The sequence below is a fragment of the Siniperca chuatsi genome, linkage group LG19 (assembly GCF_020085105.1).
Source record: "Siniperca chuatsi isolate FFG_IHB_CAS linkage group LG19, ASM2008510v1, whole genome shotgun sequence".
Classification (NCBI taxonomy): Eukaryota; Metazoa; Chordata; class Actinopteri; order Centrarchiformes; family Sinipercidae; genus Siniperca; species Siniperca chuatsi.
This window is the reverse complement of record NC_058060.1, coordinates 11,689,763-11,711,527: the sequence shown is the minus strand read 5'-3', so window position 1 is coordinate 11,711,527 and position 21,765 is coordinate 11,689,763. Positions and strand designations below refer to the sequence as shown.

The window sequence follows — 21,765 nt, the reverse complement described above, 5'->3', positions numbered from 1 at the left end:
CAGCATCAGAATTAACTACGTGTGAACTAAAAATGAACTTCAAGCGGCACTGATAAAAAGTGAGCAAAATTTGGCAGAGAGCAGCTCTTTAACACAAAAACATCTTCTCCGAGGAGTTTTGATAACACTAAAATAGGTTAGTTTAACATCAAATCCTGTCAATGTGCTGTTTGAGGAGTACCGCCCATAATACAGTGTAATGCTTGGAATATTTACGAAAAAAAAAAAAAAGGAAGTTGGAAGAGAAAGCAGTTTGGTTTTGGTGAAACTGGAGCCAAAATGTAATTTTAGCCCTGCTGCCTTATCAAAATGACCGTGGGCAAATCCAAAATGGCCCTGATCTAAATGACCGAAATACCTTTTCCTCCCAGTGTTGCCTGTTGACTGAGTAAACCGCAGCATCAGTGGAAGGTTTTCAGGCCGCTGTATCACAGAAATGACCAGTCTCAACTAGCTGAAGCCAGTTTTAATGTTCCTGAGGACCACATAGCCAACAGCTGGTGGCGAATACTCAAGGCTAATGTAAGAAAGTGCCTCTAAATGAGAAGGACTTGGCGCTGAAGGTAAAGTGCCTTCAACTTGACTGTTTCTAAACTAAAAAAGCATGTTTCGGAGTCAGACTGACAGACGGGATAACCTATTTTGCCTGCTGACACGTGGTTACTAGAAGCTGGCCTTTTTGGATATCCCTCCTAAATACACACACAGAGGGCAGAGCCTTGCTCATGGGCAGTTGTTTGTTGTTACTGGGCACCAGTACTGACCACAACCGACCACTGAGCCAGTCAATGAACAGGTCTACCAGGTCAAACAAAGCTGTCTCTCTACAGACTTCATGAATGATGTACTAACATGAAAAAAAAAGTAAACCTACACACCTATTATCTGATATTTAATAGACCATTTTTAATCTATAAAAAGGTACATAGATGCACAATTTAATAGGTATTTTTAAAGCACTTTTACACTACCATGACAGGCAGTTTCTCCTGTATGGTTAAGTGAAGCATTATTTGCGGTGTCAGTGTTATGTGCTAAATACTGACCTAATGTTTACTAGCTAGACTAGCAATAAAATTTAATACTGGCCAAAATTCTGAGTATTTAATCTTGATCCAATTTACCTTCTTCACTATGGAATTCATACTCCAGAGACTGCTGAGCAGGGCAGTGTGATACATTTTTAGCGATCTGTTCGTCCAGTCAGTCTAATAGGGCATGGCAGGGGATGAGAGGTCTGTCACATTGAGAAAACTATATACAGCCATGGAGAGTCGAGGAGATCGCTTCTGCTTTAATGGGGTGTTCCAGCTTGCTGACAGAGGCTCGTACCAACTAAGCCTGCACTAGCTGGTTTATTGGGCTAACATAAACTGACAGAACACCTGGTTGCAGATGCTTGTGTAAAGATGGATTACATGCACTAACACCTGGTGCACACTGTGTATGAGTGTGTGTTTGTGTGTGAGCTGAAGGGGGGAAAAAAAAATATTACAGCAGACAGCTCTTGGAGAGATGCTTCTTCATTTCAAAACACCACCTGAGCCCTAATCCCTCAGCGCAGGGTGCTAATTCACCATGGAACGCTCAAACACTCTAGGTGAGGCACAGGTCACAATCCATCAAGTAGGATGACTTTGAACTTTCAAAAGTACAAAATATTAGAACCATATCGTTCACCTTCTAGCACTGAGCTTAAAATCTTTTTTACATGAAAAATGTTACAAATGAGTCTCAACAAAGTTTTCCAGTCATCCCTCATTTCATTCAAATACAGACAAGCTGAAGAACGTGTTTTTCAAGATAGGCTATATCTTTATTTACTATGACAACCACACCTAATACCTACGTCCACTTAATGACTAAAGATTTGTACAATTTGAACAATTTACTCAAGCAAAAGAACTGAGAAAAACAAACAATAATAAAACTCTTAAATTTAATTAAATTAAACATTGGAAATCATTCCTTCTTGGCAAGATACATTTCTTTCTTTGTTTATTTCCTGGAAACCTGAACATTAGTGTTGCAACAAACGACACTTGACTGTAAGGGGATGGGTGATTAAGGAAAAGGGTGGTGTGTTGATATGTATAATTTCTAAGGAAATGCTGATCTGGATTTTGGGGGCTGATGCAGATTTCTGATATGCAACGAGCCATACCTGCAGATAAACTGCATTTTCCTTGCACACTGACGAAGTGTCACATGGTTGACATATTTGTTCAAACACTTTTCTATGGAATGTAGAAATCATCATTTTTTTTGTTGTTACCTTCATCTCACCTCACTATTTTCTGAACTGCATCTCTGCAATGCCTTGTTCAACTTGTCATAGAGTAATTACTCCCTTGTGATGTTCAGGCTAATGTTAATGCAAACACAAAGCATCCTGCAGCTGCTTCACAGTAAATGCCTTTCTTTAGATTTCATTACATTTTTGGCCACATTTTCATTCCAGTTTAATCTGGCGTGTGGCAGATAAAATATAAATCCATGTGAGTCAAATGAGACAAAAAATCTTGAAGTCTAAGCAATGAGGCACTGCTGGGAGACTTTTACTGTGAAGCAGGTTGAGTTTGCATTAAAGTTAGTTAACATTGCCAGGGAAGGATAGACATTATGACAGGGGAGGAGGAGGAAACTGTAGCAAAAACTAAATAGGTTTTGCTGTGGCCCAAAAGCTATATTAGCTTCTGCTATAACCGTAACTAGCTATCTAGAGTCATGACACTAACGACGTGCATCAAGTAGCTACTTTGGTAATGACAGCCATCTTTACAGAGGAATGGGTCACGTTTTGCATCTCATTGATTCCTCTTATTGGGCATCTATAATACTGAAAATGTCCAGTTTCTTGTCTGGGTTGAATATATTTACAAATTTCAATCAATCACAATATCTGTAATAATTGGTTAATGTGGTCATGTAATTCAGTACTTTCACGCTGGTCCATGCTCTACCCGTGCAATTTGGCAACAGTCTCAGTGATATACACCCACATTGAACTGAGTTTTGCAATTTAGAAGCTGCTTTTGTGTTCTTTTTGGTTTTGTGTTGATACTGTAAGACTGGTTTCCACCTCATAATTTGTTGATTGGTTCTTTTGGTCTGCCAAGATCATAGGTAGAAGGCTGGAGCTTGGGGCTCATCTCTGTGAGGTGATTGGTTGGTTAGTTGGCCTGATTGATAGGCTGCTGTGATTGGCTGGTTGTGGTTGTGATGTGGCATTGGTCAGCACGTCGCTGGGGTGAGAGTTCCCCCCACAGACTCAGATCAGTTTCTCCATTAATGTTTAATCTTTGAATGATAGCCATTTTAGAAGACCCTCCATTTATACCACCTTAAGACTATACAACTGTCAAAACAATCCCACTTAAGGAGGACCCAAAAGTGCAGAACTAATAGTGTGGCAACAATGCAGCAGGGGTATAAAGAGTGGGATTTCTATGATGGCTGTATTGGCATTGGTTGTCTGTTGCAAATAAATTCCTCATACATGTAATGCAACAGGCTGACAAAAACTACTCTGATTATTTAGAGATCTGTGCCTGGTGGGGAAACATCTTCATCGTATGTGTTCCGTTGGGAAGGCCGGCTGGTGGAGTTAGCGTAGCCTTTGTAGCCTGCTGCCTGGCTCACTTGCGGGGTTGGTGGATGTGCTGGTTGATGTGCTGGACAGAGGGCAGCTTGGGGACACAAGGCTGGGGCTTCTGGTGGGCCACCTGGGCAGCTGCAGGGGTGAAGTCCTTATCACCCTGAACAGAACAGTCATACAGTAGTATTTAAGGGCAAAAGAATGAACTGCACTCACTGTTTTGCACAAAAAGCTAGGACAAGTTTACAGCCTAAGCTGCTAAATAAGTTCATGCATAGCCTTCCTGCTAAACAAGATGAAATTTGATGCCAAAAAGACTCATTCTGAAACTTGAAACTACTACTAGAGATGACTTCAGAGGGACTGATCAGTTCTGATGGAGCTCTTTATTATTGATGGCCAATATCAAATGCTTAAATGTCATACAAGAACATCTCACTTTGGAGTTTTAAAAGTATTTCACCAAAATAATAAGCATAGACAGAACAGCTGGTGCTCCTGCAGGTCTAACTGCACATGAAGCATGAACATCATTGGTAGTAGTGCTAAATATTTTAGATCCTTTTTCATTGTGGTACAACTGGGTGCTCAAACCATTAAATCCCTTCATCTTATAATAATGCAACATGCAGTACAGCAAATATCCATCCAACTGAAGTTAGCTATTAAACAGTAGCATAGTGATGTGGTTGTTACCAGTGAGAGGCTCGTCATCAAAGTTAGCAGACAAAATAAGTAAGTATCGCAACTATTTTAAGTAGTAGAATTTAAAATAATAAGGCAAAACATCAGTGCAAAGGATGTAACTGGACAGTAAACACAACAGGAATGTGTACAGTAATAGTCAGGGTTCATACATATTATTTTCCTATGTTGGTTTGTGTGAGCTAAGCGTGAAAGTGTGTATGTAATCTAATGTTTTGTAGTTTGTTTCTATGCCTGCATACAGTGTGTGCACTTCATGACCTATTTTTAAATCCTTTCGCTCTGATAATCATAATAACAATGAGGAAAAGTGCATGAAGGGTATGGAGCACTCATCTGTCCCCACTCATCTACTCTGTAACCTCAATCTTATTTCAAGAAAAATGCCCATAAACAGCCTCGTTTCTAAAATCTGATTTAAGAAAGAAACATTAGTTGAAGTGGATGGATGAAATTTATAACTATAGCATTACACACACTTTGGGTGTGAAAAGAAAGGATTTACATACAGCACAGTGAGGGTGGGTGGTGAGCTTGGTTAAAGCTGGGAAACCAGTTGCTTAAAGACAGCGTTTATGAAAAGCACACATTAAAACAACACATTACATTGTCGCATGCTAGATTAAGTGGATTAATATTGAAGGTTTTAATTCTCTCATCTAAAATACTGGATTTAAGTATTTAGTTAAGTTGGTGTTTCGCTGATGCCATCTCATCTGTCCAGATGTTGCCATATGTAGATGTTACTACACCATCACAGATATAATAACCACACACATGGTTCCCTCATATTCTGATTTCTTAGGATGTCCACATGGATAAAGTTATATAAGCAATTTAATCAACGCTCTACACAAGCACACACACACACACACACACACACACACACACACACACACACACACACACACACACACACCTGTCTGTCTGAACCTCTTGCTGAACTTCACTCGCCCACCCCATCATTGCTTGACCTTAATCCTCTCTGTATGTGTGTGTTGGTTTTGTACTGTATACGCACTAGTTTCCCTGCATGTGTGTGTATGTGTGTAGGTGGGCACAAAACATTTACAGTGTGTGTATGTTTCTTTCATTTAAAGCCAATTCCACAGCTAACTGCATGGGATGTGGATGGATTTGACCTCCAATTGCCCTTCTTCTCTCTTCTGAAGCTCAAAGTCTCTTTCTCTCTCTCTCTCTCCCTCTCCCTCCCCCCTACTGAAGCAGAGGTATGGGAGGGAATGCACCAAATTAACTGTGTTACTACACTACACTGTGAATATCATGGTGATTGGCAAGGCACGCTTCCTGCCTCCTTTTCACACAGCTAAAATACCCATTCAGAAAAATAATGTGATATTTGCCACTTTTTCTTTCCAAATCTAATTTTCCTTTTAATACTTTAAAGAATGTTTAAATGAAAACATTTTAAAATAGGAGAAATCTTAGAAAGTGGAAGAATGAAACTCTGTTTTTTACATTTTACATTTCTTGAATTGTTCACATTAACATAATGTTGCAAACTAAAATTTTCAATAAAGATATTTTTAAAAAGTGGAAAAAAGTGTGCAGAAATGTCTCACCAAATACACATATTTTCTCTCTTGTTTTCAAATTCAAAGGCTGACCTTTTAAGCTATACTTTTATACTGGATGGATTTTATGAACATAAAAAATATATATAATGTCTGTGTATAATACAAAAATCATCAAAACATAATTTTTCTCCTTTTGATATCATGTGAAGGAGTCTTTTTGCTGTGGTATGATGCCTTTATTTGACACGACAGAATAGGAATTTCTGGTGAGATCTGAGCAGGAGGACATGTGGTCTGCTTCAGCTAGCTTAGCTTCAGTTGTTCACCTTTAGTACCTTGGGTCGAATAAGTGTCACAAGACAAAAACATCTGAGAAAGCTATTCTGCCATTCACAGAGAAAGGAAAGATAGAAAATACATAGCCAGGAAATGTCTTTTTTTTTTAACATTTAAAAAAAATCCCAGAGGGCCACAAACTCCACACACAGACATACATACATACACACTGAAGTGTTTCACTTAGCTCCTAAAAGGCTTTTCTGAGGCTTTGTGCAGTGTTAGCCTCTGGGTTTGATGGCAGTGATAGGGGGCGAATGGGAAGGCTAGAGGAGGATCGGGGGATAAATGGGATGCCTGCCACCTTACTGATATCACTGCAATCTTCCGCAAACAATCTACCTGTTCTGACAGGCAGGGAACGGAGCCATCCGGGGACTCAAGGACACTTTCACTCACACACACTCACACTAAATCCAAAACGTACAGTCAAGAAGAATTTAACAAACACGGCTATTCACAGACTTTGACACACACACACACACACACACACACAAATAAACAAAATGTGAACTCACAGCAATATCTTTAATTAGATATCTGATTAGTAATCCTAACCCTTCTTTACTTTATCACATTTTTGTCCATTTGGCACTCCATTGATATTCTCTCCATTTTCTTCTCCTCCTCCTGCTCTGCCTTGTTTTTCTCTCTTATTCTTTCTCAGCGCGAAGCCTCTACCTCTCCCAGTAGAGCCTATGTCCCAGATATAAACACATTATAATTCTTATTTCAACACTACTGGTGGTCTGTGTATGCATATGCCTGAGTGTGTGTGTGTGTGTATGTGCATGTGCATATCTTACCTTTGTAACCACTCCAGACACAATCATGGGGACCTTTGGTGGACTAAAAGAGAAAAAGAGAAAACGAATTTTGAAAATGATTTGTAGAATTCATAACAATGTACACTTTAGTAAGCAGAGTGTGTGTCCAGTGCTTTATTCTGTGGTGATTGTGTGTGTGTAATTTAATAATATTGTGAGCATTTTACTTTATATACATTATGGCAACATTTAAAAAAGTTTACCTATCTGGCTACTTTAAAACCTCCAAAAGTGACACTGTGCCAAAATGCGAACATCCCAAGTTGTCGAAACACATTACACCCACAATCTTACTCTCTCTGGCAACACACACACACACACACACACACACCCACCCACCCACCCACACACACACCGGATGGACCTGCCAGCAGCTTAAATAGCTCCCATTCATCCTGGCCAAACACCGGGGCTCACAGCTTCTGGAAGGAAAGCATGAGAAGAGAGAGAGAGGGAGGGGTGGAGGTGGAAAACAGCTGAAGCTATGAGAGGAAAAGAGAGCTAAAGAGGAGGATGATGATAAAGGAAAGGATTTGGGAAAGAGGAGAAAAGGAGAAGAAAAAGAAGAGGGGGAAAGAAGGGGGACGAGGGGGTAAAGGCAGGCCGGGGCAGATAGAGGAGGGGAGGACTGGCAAGGAGAGGCAAGAGGGCAGGGAGGACAGGGGAGAAGAAATACCTATATAATAATAATAGACTGTTAGAGGAGAGGAGAAGAGGATGGAGGAGAGAGGGAGGCGAGCGCTCACTCAGACATAGAGAAAGGGAAGGGAATGGAGGCAGAGAAAAAGATGAGGAGGAGGAATGCGGAACCTGAGGTAAGTATCGACCTTGACATGACAAACGAGCACCGTCTAATTTTACGGCGTCGTCACCCCCGGCAAAAGAGTACAGTTGTGGTAGCCACCTTCAAAACTCCACTCAAAGACATTAGCTATAGCAGCAAACATGTCCAACTTATGGCTTACCTCATTAACAGCCTAAATGTGTTGAACAGATGAAAAGTATCTCACACAGACTACAACCTCAGCAGCCAGAATCGAAGCACTTAGGAAAACATAACATTTGAGACATCTGCTACTTTCTTTTAAATATTTTATGATCCATGCACAACTTTTTTAATTACAATCAATTAACAGTTATGGATTCTCATCTGGCTAACCTCCATCTCTGCAATCAACATCTTGGCACTGAATAGCCCTCTGCTATTTGTCTTAATGAGAATATTTACACCTGGCTATTAAAGTAATACTTGGACATGTTGAATTTCACTGATTACCCCTCACCAGCACCTTGTCAAAATGTGGGGTCGAGAGGTTTTCTATTAGCAAGTTAATTAACTAAAATATCCCATATTAGCACCGCAAGTGTTCCTCATTCAAATGAATGCTCTGCTAGCTGTGAGGTGGGCTTGCTAGCTTTCCGCTAACATCTGGCTCAAAAGTAGTTGTAAAAATTTTAAGGTTATCTGAGGAACAAATGGAGAATAAATGTGCATATCGCAAGTGCCAGATGAAGAAAACTACCAAAATCCAACAGTTAAAAACGCTAACGGGAGATTTATTACGTATGCTTGTGTGCAAGAACCTGTCGGCGGAACTTTCATCTTAAACACATCTGGCCGAGTGCCATGCTGCATAGCAGAAGTATCTGCTTTCATTACACAGACAAAATTTGCATGCATTATAGGATACCAGATTTCCTCATTAGTTCTAACAGGCTCTTCTAGCTGCTACTGCCCGATGTCGAATGAGAACAGCCCCGTCAAGCTGTTTTTCTGAAATGTCAAAATGTTCTGTGTTTTACACCATGCCGCAGAGACATGCAGCACATACGTACAGTAGCTGCTTCAGTTTCAATTGAAGTTACAGTGAGGTGCGAAAAGTGTGGTGTTGAGGTGAAGAGGCACACTCAGTCGGATATGTATTCACATCTGTATTAATTTCTCTTTAATATCTCTATTATACTGAATGTCTATCTCCATTGTGATAAATCCTGAAATATTGAAAAACAGACTGCAAAGGGGGGGGGGGTATAAAACAAAAACCACGGATGAAGGAAAAAAGTCAGTACTGCATTTTAAGCATGAAGGCCGGAGAGACAGAGGGCAGACAGATAAGACATGACTAGACAGACAGGAGTGAGGGGTGTAAGCCTGTCAGAGAGACAGACACCTAACAAGCATTCAAAAGTGTAAAAAACCCTTCTTTTTTCTTTTTTTTTTAAGTCAGACAGAAAGCAAGATGAGACGGTAAGCTTTTCACCTGACTGGCAGTTAAATACATAGATACAGTGTACTCACACATTGTAGACATGACAGCTTTTAGTCACGCTTAATAAACAGGCGACAGACACTCAATTTAATACTTTTTAATCACGCACTACATCAGGCCCCGATACCACACAAAAGCCTTAGCCATAAGATTATGCTACTGACCCTTGACCCCCCCCCCCATCTATTCTATCTGTATGGTAAAATAGAAAGATGCCCAGAGAAGGGCACACACAGAGAGAAACCAATTAATAAAGAGCCCTGCTGTGGTTTGGTGAGATTGGGAGGAGGGTGGCTGCGGATAGAGACAGAGGGAGGCTGCAGGGGGCAGTAGAGAGCTGTAAGGAATCCTGGGGAGGAGTCGCTTTGTGGAGAGGAGAAGAGGTGGAGGGAAGGAGAAAGAAGATCGAGGGAGAAAAAGAGAGAGGGCGATATAGAATACACATTTTTACTAATAACTCAAAGAGTGAAATGTTGATTTTAATTTTAATGAATGCATTTATATGGTGTTCTCTTCTCTGTCTATAGCTCTAAAGCCACACGTCACCACCACCACCACCACTACCCCACCCATCTTTCTCTGCTTCAGCAGAGCAGGAAGTTTGTTGCCGTGGGCGAGGTGGTGGTTGCCATAGAAACTGATGCTTGTTGCCTGTTTCTCCTCCTCCTCCTTCCTTCCCCCTCTCTCCTCTCAACTTTTCACCATGAGCTGTCAGCTTACTGCACATTTCACCACTGGTCCTACGTACAGTGTATGTGTGCACTGATTAAGTCAAGCGTACACACAGCACCACTCGCTCTTTTTCGGAGGCTCTGGAACATATCCACCTCTCACCAAAATACGTAGGAGAGGTGACAGTGCAACTGACACGAGGCCTATGATCACCTTGCACGTAGTTTTTTTCCCACACATTTAGCTGATAGTCTGGTCCAAACGATGTGTGAGCAGAAACCATGCATTCACTTTAATAAGAAGCAACACATTAAGCGATGAAACAACCATCTGTTTACCTCCTTTGCCATGTCTCCCTCTCTACTTCTCCTGCTTCCCTGACTCTCACTGAACATCACATTTTAACACAGAAGAGGAAACACTAGATTTATTCCTGATGCATTTGAAAAACACATTCACCTGACAGTTAGTGGGCAGAAACCTCTGCTGGGTCACCAGTTTGCTCTGGCTTATGCCTCCCTTTCTTGCCTGTATCGCACCCCTACCCACCCTTCTTCTTCTATTACTCCTTCTCTTATTGAGTAAAACCTCTCCTCTTGCGTATCTTCATATCGCCATGTCATCCCTTGCTTTCCATACCATAATATTCCCCTCTCCTCCTTGCCATAATCCCAGCCACCTATCTCTCTCTATTTGCCCCATCTGTCCATCTCGGCTAGATTGGGTACGGCAGGTGTTCCCCTGACTACAACGCTTCACTGGCTGCTACTAATGCGAAATTTACCCAGTGGCCACCTGCTAGACGTCCATCAGCGTGACACAGAGAGGGACAGACAGAGTGTGTGTGAGTGAGAGTTGCATTGACTGTATTTACTGATGGAGTGCAGTTACTAAGAGTCTCTTTTTGGATGTGCCAACAGGTCATTTTTAGTTAAAGATAAACATTTCACAGGAGGAAGGTAAACCTGGATTTATCAAGCTAATGGCTGATTTTAAATGGTTTTTCTCAGTGATTAAAATGCACCACTTGTCTAATTAATTTTAACAGCCCAAGTAATGATTCCTCTTCTTTGACTGCAAGCACTAAAAGGAAATATTTGGAAAAAATGAAGTGACATGAATACTTAAGCAACTATTAATCCCTGTATGGCCAAATATATTTCAACTCACGCAATCCTATATTGAATTTGCAAAGCAGACATTTAGCTGGCTCCTCAACCAGTGCAATATAACACAGTCATCACATCTTTAAGGAAGTCTGCGATGCAAGTAATAAAAAATACTACAATCGTAAAAACAGTCATTTATTTGAAATCTGAATACAGATTTGTGAAGCTTCTGCTATTTGGAATTTCTTCACTGCATTGGTGATTATAAGTTAGTTTTACAAAATATTACAAATGATCAAGAACTTATTTAACTTATAGCTGAAACAATTAGTTCATTAATCGGTTTGTTGTTTGACAGAAAATTAAATCGGCAACAATTTGGATAACTAATAATTTCAGTCACTGGTCCCGGGTTCCAGCTTTCTACATTTGAGGCTTTGCTAGGTTTCTGTTTAATATAAAACAAGACATTTTAAGTCACCTTTGGCTCTAGGAACTTGCAATGGACATTTTGTCCACCATTTTCTGACATTTCATAGACTAAATGATTCATTAATTGATTCATTTTCATTCATCCAAATTAATTCATGATGAAAATACTCGTTAGTTGCAGCCCCAATTTATTCTCAAAGATGTACAGTATGACTCCATATCGGAATGGAACCCCTGAAGCAACATAGCAAAATGAGGAAGTGCATATTCAACAGGCTGGAATGCCGGTCACACCCTGACCAGCGTCTGCTACAACTGAAATGAACGACGGTCTTAAGCATTTCTCTTGTAGTCTGGAGTGTTCTCTCTCTTTATGCCTTTACCCTTGAGAACTGTAAGCCAAGCTTGCATGTTGTTTTTGTACTTCTGTTACTACTTCACCTACCTCACTTTTCACTTTAATGCTGCTTCAATGTCTATTATTGCCGCTCATCTTGGCACAAAGGAAAGGGGAGCAAAAGAAAATGACTTATTGCAACTGACTTGATATTATTCCTGCACTGAATTACAGGAAAATACTCAAACAACCATCACGGTAGATGAAGAACGTGCAGTATATAATTTTGTGTGTGTGTGTGTGTGTGTGTGTGTGTGTGTGTGAGAGAGAGTGAGAGAGAGAGGTTACATGTATGAAGTACATGCACACAAAATTTCTTGACAGTTGGCAATGTTCTTGGACCTTGCTCACTGCTGTGCACTGCTTGTCAGTTCTCATTTAGCATGCACACACAACGCGGGTGGGTGGGCGCGCGCGCGCACACACACACACACACACACACACACACACACACACACACACACACCCGGAAACTGATATGTGGTGTGAATATGCCACCTGTACCGATGCGCACATAGCTGACGGGTCCTCATGAATATTGAGTAGACATATGTGGGCGTAGAAGTAGACACACACACACACACACACACACACACACACACACACACAATTAAACTGAAAATAAATAACCCCTTGCATCGCCTACATTGCAGAACGTTGTGACCTCTGTACAAACAATGCATTCAAGCTGCAAAAGCCGAACATGCTAATATGGAAACAGAACAATTACTGTCGCTCGGAAATAGAGCCAGCGTGATGTAAAACATGCAAACCAAGGCTGCTTATAGCAAACAACAGTGACTGCTGAATGGGCTGTTCAAGTTAATGCTGTAATTATGTAGTAATTATGATGTTTACCGAATTAGCTGGCAACAGTACAAAACAAGTCTGCTGCAAAACTGCCTACAGTATAGCCTTATAGAATAGTGGAAGAAGCTAAATTGCTTACTTGACAATTTGCAGGGTGTGTGTGTGTGTGTGTGATTACCAACTTACAAATCACCACAGAGTCGTACATTGCACAGACAGGCTCTCAATCTAACTGTAGAGAGTACCGAACCAGTTTGACTTCTCCGGTAAAAGTATGAAGCTGCTTGTGTATGTCTTTACTGTGTGAATGGACGGATTAGGAGACAACAGGCCCCTGGACACAGAAATGATAAGGTTCCCCCACCTCTCCAACATAAGAACAAGACACTTAGACTCAAAGAGATAAAACATGACTATAAATGATGGCCACGTCATTTGTAGTCATTTTGTGTGTCTTTGTAGTTGTTTTACATCGCTCTGCATCTTTGTAGTCTTTTGATTGACTTTCCAACAAGAAACTTTCCATTTCAAAGGCTCTGGCCCAGAGACCTCCTGACCCCTTAGGTCCCTGGGCCTGTGCCCATAGGCCCGTTCAGTCATCCCTCCATGACTGTGTGGGTGTGGTACCTGGTGCTGACGTACTCCTCCTCATCATCATCTTTCTGCGGTGGTTCTGGAGCAGCAGCGGCCTGGTGCTTCTGCACTATCCTCATACCTCCTGCTTTCACTGCAACACACACACAGACACACGGATCGACACACATATGCACACTGATTACCAGATGAACTGAGACAATTAGTTCAACCGCTCACAAGTGAGGTATGCTATGAAAGAGCTAATTAAAACAGTGAGAAAATACAAAGATCGCAGATATTGATATAAAACAAATCACTTGAGCCATATTGTGTTTAGAAAGTTAGGTAAAAAAACAAGAGTTGTAGACTTCAACTTTATAATTAACTTAAGGAGAATGTATGACCTCTATATTGTTTAATGTGGGCATAATCAAATGTTTAAGTTGCACGGTAGGTTGGCAAAGTGAGTTGGAAGTATGTCCCTTAACTGAAAGACAAAGGTTAAAAAGGCTGTGTTGGCAAGCTGCCACCCTGCCTAAGTGTCCTTGAGCAAGACCCTGATTTTTCTAGCAGCTGCAGGACAGCTGTTTTGTTGCTGACCTTGACCTCACTGCAGAGGGGCTGGCTGAAGACATGAGAACATCGATGGTCTGCAGTGCTCATACGTTTATATGATTTGTTAAAGACTGACACACCGCTGCCTGTGTGTGCTGCGGGCCTCCCACTAATCGCAGGTTGGGTGTAAGGAGCATTTGTTATCTCGCTGTGCTATCAGCAGCTGCTGAGGCCCAGTGCCCTGCCACACGGCTCATGTCCACGTACACCTTATCTGTCTTTCTTCAGCCTACAGCCACAAGGCTGGAGCCTATGGCCTCCACGTCACCGCCGACCAGCAGCAATAACCGCAACATTGTAACTAAAACTTTTACGCCTGACTGCGATTACCAAAACATTACAATACAGCAGCACCTGGTTTAATGATGTTGCAAGATGTCACACCAATCAGGAAGTAAGGAAATTGAGAAATATGACAGATTACACTGCACACAGTCTAGAACTCTAAGACACGTTGTCAGTCGCTGGCATCTGCAAGTGTAGTGATTGCAGAAGTACTAATCATCATCATGTGATTTTTGGTTTGAGTGACTGCACAAACAAAGGCCTTCAGGTTTATATGAAGCTTTGAAAAACAACACAGCAGCCCAAGGAGCTTTACCTGCAGGGAGATGTCCTCCTTTGGTTTCGACTTTCTCCTTCGGCGGCGACGACATGTCTGCTCTGATCTGGAGTCAGCAGCGAGGAGGAACCAGAGCGTCTAACAAACAAATCCCTGCTGTATTCTGCTTGAAATTGTGGACTACACTCGAGTCTGGATCGTCAACGTGGCTTTTTCCTGAGCATTGTTTGGAAACGATGCGTGATGACGTCACGAGGAACCGTCAGGAGCTGAAGGACGTGAGGAGCGCGCTGACGTCGGTCGTAGCCAGCGTGTTATGTGCAATCTGAGTAGGTGAATTGTTATAGCTGAAATATTTTGATATTTTTTAAATAGCTGAATACAGCAGTGTACACAAAATAACCTATATCAAAAAATAGCAATTGATTTGAAATTCCATTATTATGATATGTATTATTATCACTATGTGTGACTTATGTGTAAATGTTGGTGTGTGTTTATTTAGATATCTCTTGTCTAATTGTGTATCCATCTGAATTAATTCAGTTGATCCCCAGTACCACTTTAAAAAGAAAAGAAATCATGAATGCGTGTGTGGGCAACAAATAACTTCCACATATAACAGAGGAATGACTATTCACAAAGGAGCTGTCAACAAAGCTTGTATCAGGAAGTTATGCGCTTTGTGACAGAAAATGAAAAATGTAAAGATCTAACAGAGCTCGTGAGTTAATGTCTAACTTAAATACGTTAATTGTGGGAATAACTACTGTTGCCCTCCAATTCATGAATAATTTAAATATTACTAAGAGCACAGATTACAAAAGTTTCCATCTCTCACCTATATAAGCCCCCTGTTGTGCCAAAACAGCAGCAGCAGGATCAGCAATAAAAGGCAAAAGAGACAATCCAAAAGAGTGTGTGTGTGTGTGACAGTGGTGACCTCTGTGACCACCTACATTCTGTTTTCGCACTATAAGTGCACAGTGGTTCATTAATTGGCTGAAATGACCGTGTACTTGGGCAGAGCTGAGAATTGCAGGCAAAGCCTAGAAGTGTTATAAGTAACAGAGAAAAGATTTTTTTTAAATGACGTGAAAATGAAACTAAGGATAATAGTTTGAAGTTATGGATCTGCCTCTGCTTCTATTCATACACTAGAAGACATACTGTAAAGCTTATACTGTATATGCAGAGTACTGCAAAATATGGCCTATAGGTATCTATATATAGGATGCTATTTGTGTGTGTGTGGTGGAGCAGCTGTGCATTATGTGATATGTCTGAGGAGTGATGAGTCTGATGAGTGTGCATACATTTACATGTGTGGTCATGTGATTATAGTGTGTGTGTGTGTGTGGTGTGTCTGACTGTGTGTGGTCACAGTGATGCGTGCAGGCCAATCGTCAACGCTGTAATGGCAAAATTGCGGTGTGAAGTGGCAGCTGCGTTCTTCACTCAGACCATCAGAAGAAGTGATGTTCACTGCACTCCCAGTCCACACACACACACACACACACACACACACACACACACAATTATCCTTGTACTTCTATCTTTGTGAGGACTGTCATTAATATAATACATTCCCTTGCCCCTTACCCTAACCATAACCTAATTCTAACCTAACCTTTAAAACCAAGTCTTAACCTTCAAACAGCCCTTTGAAGTTGTGAGGACCGGCTAAAACGTCCCCACTTTCCAAAAATGTCCTCACTCTGTAGGCAAAAAACGTGTTTCAGTCCTCACTATGTTGCAAGTACAAGTACACACACACCATTTCTAATTGAGTACATTTGAATTATTCATTGAAATACACGACAAGAAAAATATTAAGAATACAGAAGCAATCAGATAATTTCCAAGACCAGTTTATGTCACCACACACAAGTTTTAGTGTGCGGGCACACACATACACACACCCTGCTGATGAGGAATGGGTTTTGGCAGTGGAGAGGTGTTCCCAGCATCACATTTGTCTTCAAAGTGCACAAATCTGTTGCCAGGGCATTAGTGTCCCTGAGGAGGGTGTTGACAACCAATCAAAAGGCCAGGAGTTCACTCGCAGGTCAGGATGCAGTCTGCTGATAAAACGATGAAGGATGATGTCTAGTTAAAATGTTTGGACTTTGTTAACTCTTATTTAACAAGATGAGTTGATTACAATGTTATTCTGACTGACAACAGTAGCCTAGGGGAGTATTTCTGGCGCAGAGTGAGGACTGTAGACAATCGCACCTACAGAGTTCCTATATTATCAACATTTTTATTGGCATTACGCCTCAGTGGTCACTGCTGTGGCAGCCTGGGCTTCAGTCTTGTCTGAGATGTGCCACATATGTCTCCGAAGGCAAACCTTCTCCGAACCAAAAAGTTGTTTTCTCAGACCCATTAGACAGTATTTGAAAAATATAGAATTTTGTAGATTTACTTACCTGTAAGCAATACATTTTGCAAGAGGCAATTTATAACTGTGGATGCTTCAGAAGTGATTAGATGATATGAAAACTTACATTAAAGGGGTACTCCAGGGATTTAGCAGTGCACTTCCATAAAGTTGGGGGACTTGTGAGAGACAGATTTTAAAAATGGTCAGAATTAAAGCAGCAGATGCCTAGATCTATATGAGTCATGATCCTACATTTCCCATAATGTAACTTGAAAGCATCTTTTGTTAGACCCTCCATGCCTGGTAAATGTTCACATCATTCAAACTCAACACCTCAAGTTGCCTTAAGTGCAACCCAGTCACATGTGTGCATGTCGCTGCATACATCCATGAATGCATGCGAGTGTGTGTGCATATGTGGCCACTAGATGGGAGGATGCAGCTTTACTACATGAGAGAAGCATCTCCAGTTGTGTACGTGGGAGTTTGCGTCCTGCAGGATTCATTGTCGCTGTCACTCCAACAAAGCTCGGCCTGTGATGTCCCAGAAACACTGAAGAGTCACTGATAGAAACGGCACAACTCCGAAGCCAAAGACAAACACAGAGCTCCACATCTAGCTCATTTTTTTGCGTCCCTCTCACACTTTCTGTTTTTTGTGTCACTCTACCTCCATGCCTTTTCTCTCACTGACGTGCACACACACACACACACACACACACACACATGCAAGACTGTGAGAGAGGAAGAGCATTCATTACCCAGGGTGAAAATACATGGAACACATTCAAACTGCCATAGGTGAAATCCTCTTCAGAAGTCAGTGATCTCAACACCTGCCCATGGCTGATATGACTGTGTGTCTGTGTGTGTTGCCTGGGCTTTTGAGAGGAGCACTCTCAGTGACGGCTTACAGAGAGACAGAATGAGGACGTCACAGGTGAGTGAATTTGCTCAAACTGACAGGTGTACACACACATACACACACATTCTTTCTCCCACACACGGAGTCATGCCTCTGACACATACACACTCTCTGTTTCTCTCTCTCTCTCTCTTTCTCTCTCTCTCACACACACACACACACTGACGTAGCTCTGTGGGAGCCAGCTGGGTCCTCTGCAGCGGCACTATCACACATGAATAACCAAGGCTTCTTCTCTGCTCTGCAGCATTGACTATTCAATACCTGACAGGGCACCTTATGGTGTGCATGCGTGTGCATGTGACAGAGAACAATCCATATGAGCATACACTTTGTTGCATATGTCCGTGTCAATCATAGCCAAACTGAAACAGCGTAGAAATCAGAATCAGAAATACTTTATTAATCCCCGAGGGGAAACTCTTTTGTTACAACAGCTCACTATCATGTCAGTGCACACAGGGATAGAAGTACTTAGCAAAACATATAATACACTATAATACAAGTCAGAAAATAAATTAAGTACCAAGTGGGTATAAGTATAAAATAAGTGTGAAGTACAAAGTGGGTTTACCAGTTGATGAAAATAATGGTATAAAGTAATAGTGCATGAACTGTCAAGTTAAGTGTAGCTATTAAGATTATAATGAGACGGAGGATATTGCACAGCAGTAATAGAGGTATGAATAAATATCAATATCAATAAATAGTTTAATGACTTAGGGTCATATAAACTAACACTTGGAGGGAGGGGTTAAAGAGTTTGATGGCCACAGACAGGAATGACTTCCTGTGGTGCTCAGTGAGGACAGGAAAGAGAGAAGAAGCAGTGCAACAAGCAGATTGATTAGCAATAATGTGATGCTGTATTGATCACTGTAGGTTTACTCCCTTTGCTCTAGTTCTCCTCCACAAGGAGGCAGAGGTCAAGTTCAGTTAGGAAACAATAAATCTAGTGCTGATTTTGCTCACAAGCACATAGAAAAGTCAGATACGTACTGCGAGGGCAGTTTTCCCTGCTGCCTCAAGGTAACCATAATTTTAATGGCACCGCAGAGAGATTTGAGTGCAAAAAACTCACTCATCTCTGTATGGTTTTTGGTGTTATTGATGGATTCTGTTCAGCATGATGAAAGGGGCCCTGTTTGTGCTTTGTTCAGCATACTGGATCAATTCAGGAGCTGCAGTGTCAATGAAGTAAAAAACAACTTTATGTTGAGACAGGTTCAGTCATGGTTAGGAGTTGTTCACAAAGCCGTTCAAACTTCTCCATGGAATGGACACCTGCTTTATGGTATAGACTGACTTTTAGCCATGCTAGCTGCATGGCTCTAGGGATGGCAGTGTCGGTCTGTCCGTTGGTTAGTCCACCACGTTGGGCCAGACTGAAACGTCTCAACAACTATTACATGAATTGCCAGGAAATTTTGTAGAGACATTCATGGTCCCCAGAGGATGCAACCTAATGACTTTAGTGATCCTCCTTTAGTGAAATCTTTTGACAACTCTTGGATCAATTGCCAGGAAATTTGGTACAGACATTCATGTTCCTCTCAAGAGGAATTGTAACGAATGTGATGATCTCTTAATTTTCCAATACTTTGGTTGATGACCAAATACCTGAAAAACTAATGACATTCCCATCAGCCTCAGCTGCGTTTAGTGCTAAGCAAATGTTAGCATGCTAACATACTAAACTAAGACTGACCATGCATTTAGCACAAAGCATCACGGTGCCTTTGTACACCTAAAAACCGCTAGCGTGGCTGTAGAGTCTTAGTCTTGTTCAAATCTGAACAGATCATCTTTGTGACTTCTCTCATTTACTCTTGCACGACTATTCCTTAATGGAACTAGCATGTTTGCAAGGTTTAGCACAGTTTTACACTTATTTTTCCTACTCTTACAGGCAGCCATTGGTCTACGATTTCCATACCGCATGAAAATCAATTTTAGACTAATAAAACTTACTTGAGTTGTTCAGTATAAGCCATCACAGTAAAAAACAAGTTTGCTGTTACATTAGTGTAGGTGATCAAACTAAACAAGTGATATGCAGGCAATCAAAACAAATAGTATCAAATTACCTTGTGTGATTTGGTCCATTAAGCAATCCTCTATATAATATTAAGTAAACTAATACTAAGTTAAAAAAAACAATACAAAATAAAAAAATGGAATGAACACCTTATTACACCACTGCACATTAAATGTCTCACCTCTTCATTCACTGAAGTGTAGATTTTTATCATAGCTGTGATGTTTTGTTCAGTATTGTTATTCCCGCTGAGCTTTTCACAAAGGTTTTCCATCACTAATGATTTTCTGTGGCTATCTTCAGCTGCATTAATCAGCACTGTTCAGTCTTAGTGCCCTGTGAAAGAATACTTGGCAAGGATCCAATTGAAACATCCTGCAACTTCCCGCAGGTGTAAATGAACCATGATAACACCCATGTCAAACAGTAGTGAACATCTCGCTGCGGGGAGGCTTCTTGCCATTTTTTTTCTTCTGTTGCTTAGCCGGTAGATGCAGCAGAATATATGACAGCAGGGGAAATGAGAAATGAGAGGTACATGTACTTGATTCAAATAAGTGGGGATTTGGGAGGACTGCTCTAGAGTCCTGTTTGTCTGCAAAAGCCTGTTTTTCTGCCTTCTCATCTCCCGTACTTTATCTCTTCAATCATCTCTCATCTTAGTCATCTGTAATTTTGCCTCCATAATCACACTCTATCCTTCTCTTTACCTCTCGGTGCAGCTTCTCAGTCATCTCTATAAAGAAGCAAAGCTCAGCACACACTGTTATCCAACACACACCCAACATTTCCATGTTAGCAGTCTAACCACACATGCAATCTTAGTCTTTATTATTTAACATATGTTGTATAAAATAGGTTGTTTGTAGAACAACTATTTAACAGTGATTTTCCTCTTTGGTTGGAAGTTTATTCAAAACAATGTTGAATTTTGGATTTGTGCAATGGTTAGGCTGTTGTCTGCAATGTTGCAAGGTGATGAAGCGCATAACTTATAATTATAATTTAACGGCAGATGGATAAAAAAGGAGCTGTGACTCATAAGATCTTCCAAAATAGAAGTAAACTGGAAAGTCAGAGCCAAAAGGATACACACATGCTCACTTGTTGACAGTTGCCTGGGCGCCTGGACCCTGGTGGGGTGAGGGTGGGGGGATGGGGGGTCAGGTCCCCTCCAACTTCGTAAAAACATGAAGAAAACATGAAATAAATTATTTCTAATAAATTATGTAATTGAAAATATATATCTAATAGAAGCCGACTCCACTATTGAAATAATTCACACATAAACCCACACTTTTTTTGTTTATGTCCCCCCTATGTATCCTGCTCAGTGGTCTGAACCGTTGCATATTCTAAACTAAGTTGGAATTTGAGAAATGAAGTTAACGGTTTACTTCATCCTCATACCTTTCCCCAGAATCCATCTCTGTAGCACGTGAGTTGCATCTTCAGTGAGTGAGACTAGTGCTTTATACATCCATGACTGGTGACTGCTAGGAACATAGGCTAGTCCTGTGACAGATGCCTTCTAAGTAATTTTACTACCCATCAACAGAATAGGTTAAAAAACATAACCAGACTGTGTTTACTGCCTCAAGTGAATTAACTTAACCCCAGCCAGATCCATATTCAGAGGTAGCTAGCTAGTTTAGCTAATTTGCTAGTGTTAATGTTACATTGATCATATCCGTAAAACTTATTGAGAAAATTCCATGTTTGTGGTCCCCCCTAAGTTGTAATGAGATCTGCACCCTTGAACAGTTGGCCAATTGTTAGTTACAACACCACCATTTTGCAAACACATACCCAACTGCTTTTGTTAAAGCAGGCATAATCAATATTTTTAGAACAACTGAGCAAATGACTATGTGTTATGTAAAAGGGACTGCTTGTAGATGAACCCACAATTATCACAAATCTCTGATGTTTTCAACAAAAAAGCTCTAAAAACCCACTGTATGCT

At 41.0% G+C, this 21,765-nt stretch overlaps 1 protein-coding gene across 1 annotated transcript; it reads right to left on the bottom strand.

Moving 5' to 3' along the window:
* Positions 1-1,794: 1,794 nt before the first annotated feature.
* On the bottom strand, positions 1,795-14,695 carry LOC122866692 (death-associated protein). The gene is made up of 4 exons (XM_044176701.1): positions 14,487-14,695; positions 13,322-13,421; positions 6,984-7,026; positions 1,795-3,758 (listed from the first exon to the last, which is right to left on the bottom strand). Exons 1-4 carry the CDS (start codon positions 14,539-14,541, stop codon positions 3,639-3,641), a joined length of 318 nt encoding a protein of 105 aa, XP_044032636.1. The 5' UTR covers positions 14,542-14,695; the 3' UTR covers positions 1,795-3,638.
* Positions 14,696-21,765: the final 7,070 nt, after the last annotated feature.

Coding starts and splice junctions, on each gene's coding strand:
- LOC122866692 (XM_044176701.1), bottom strand. CDS start 14,541: ATGTCGTCGCCGCCGAAGGAGAAAGTCGAAACCAAAGGAGGACATCTC. Junction 7,027..13,321: donor GAGGAGTACGTCAGCACCAG/GTACCACACCCA, acceptor TTTCTCTTTTAG/TCCACCAAAGGTCCCCATGA. Junction 3,759..6,983: donor TGTCTGGAGTGGTTACAAAG/GTAAGATATGCA, acceptor TGTTCTGTTCAG/GGTGATAAGGACTTCACCCC.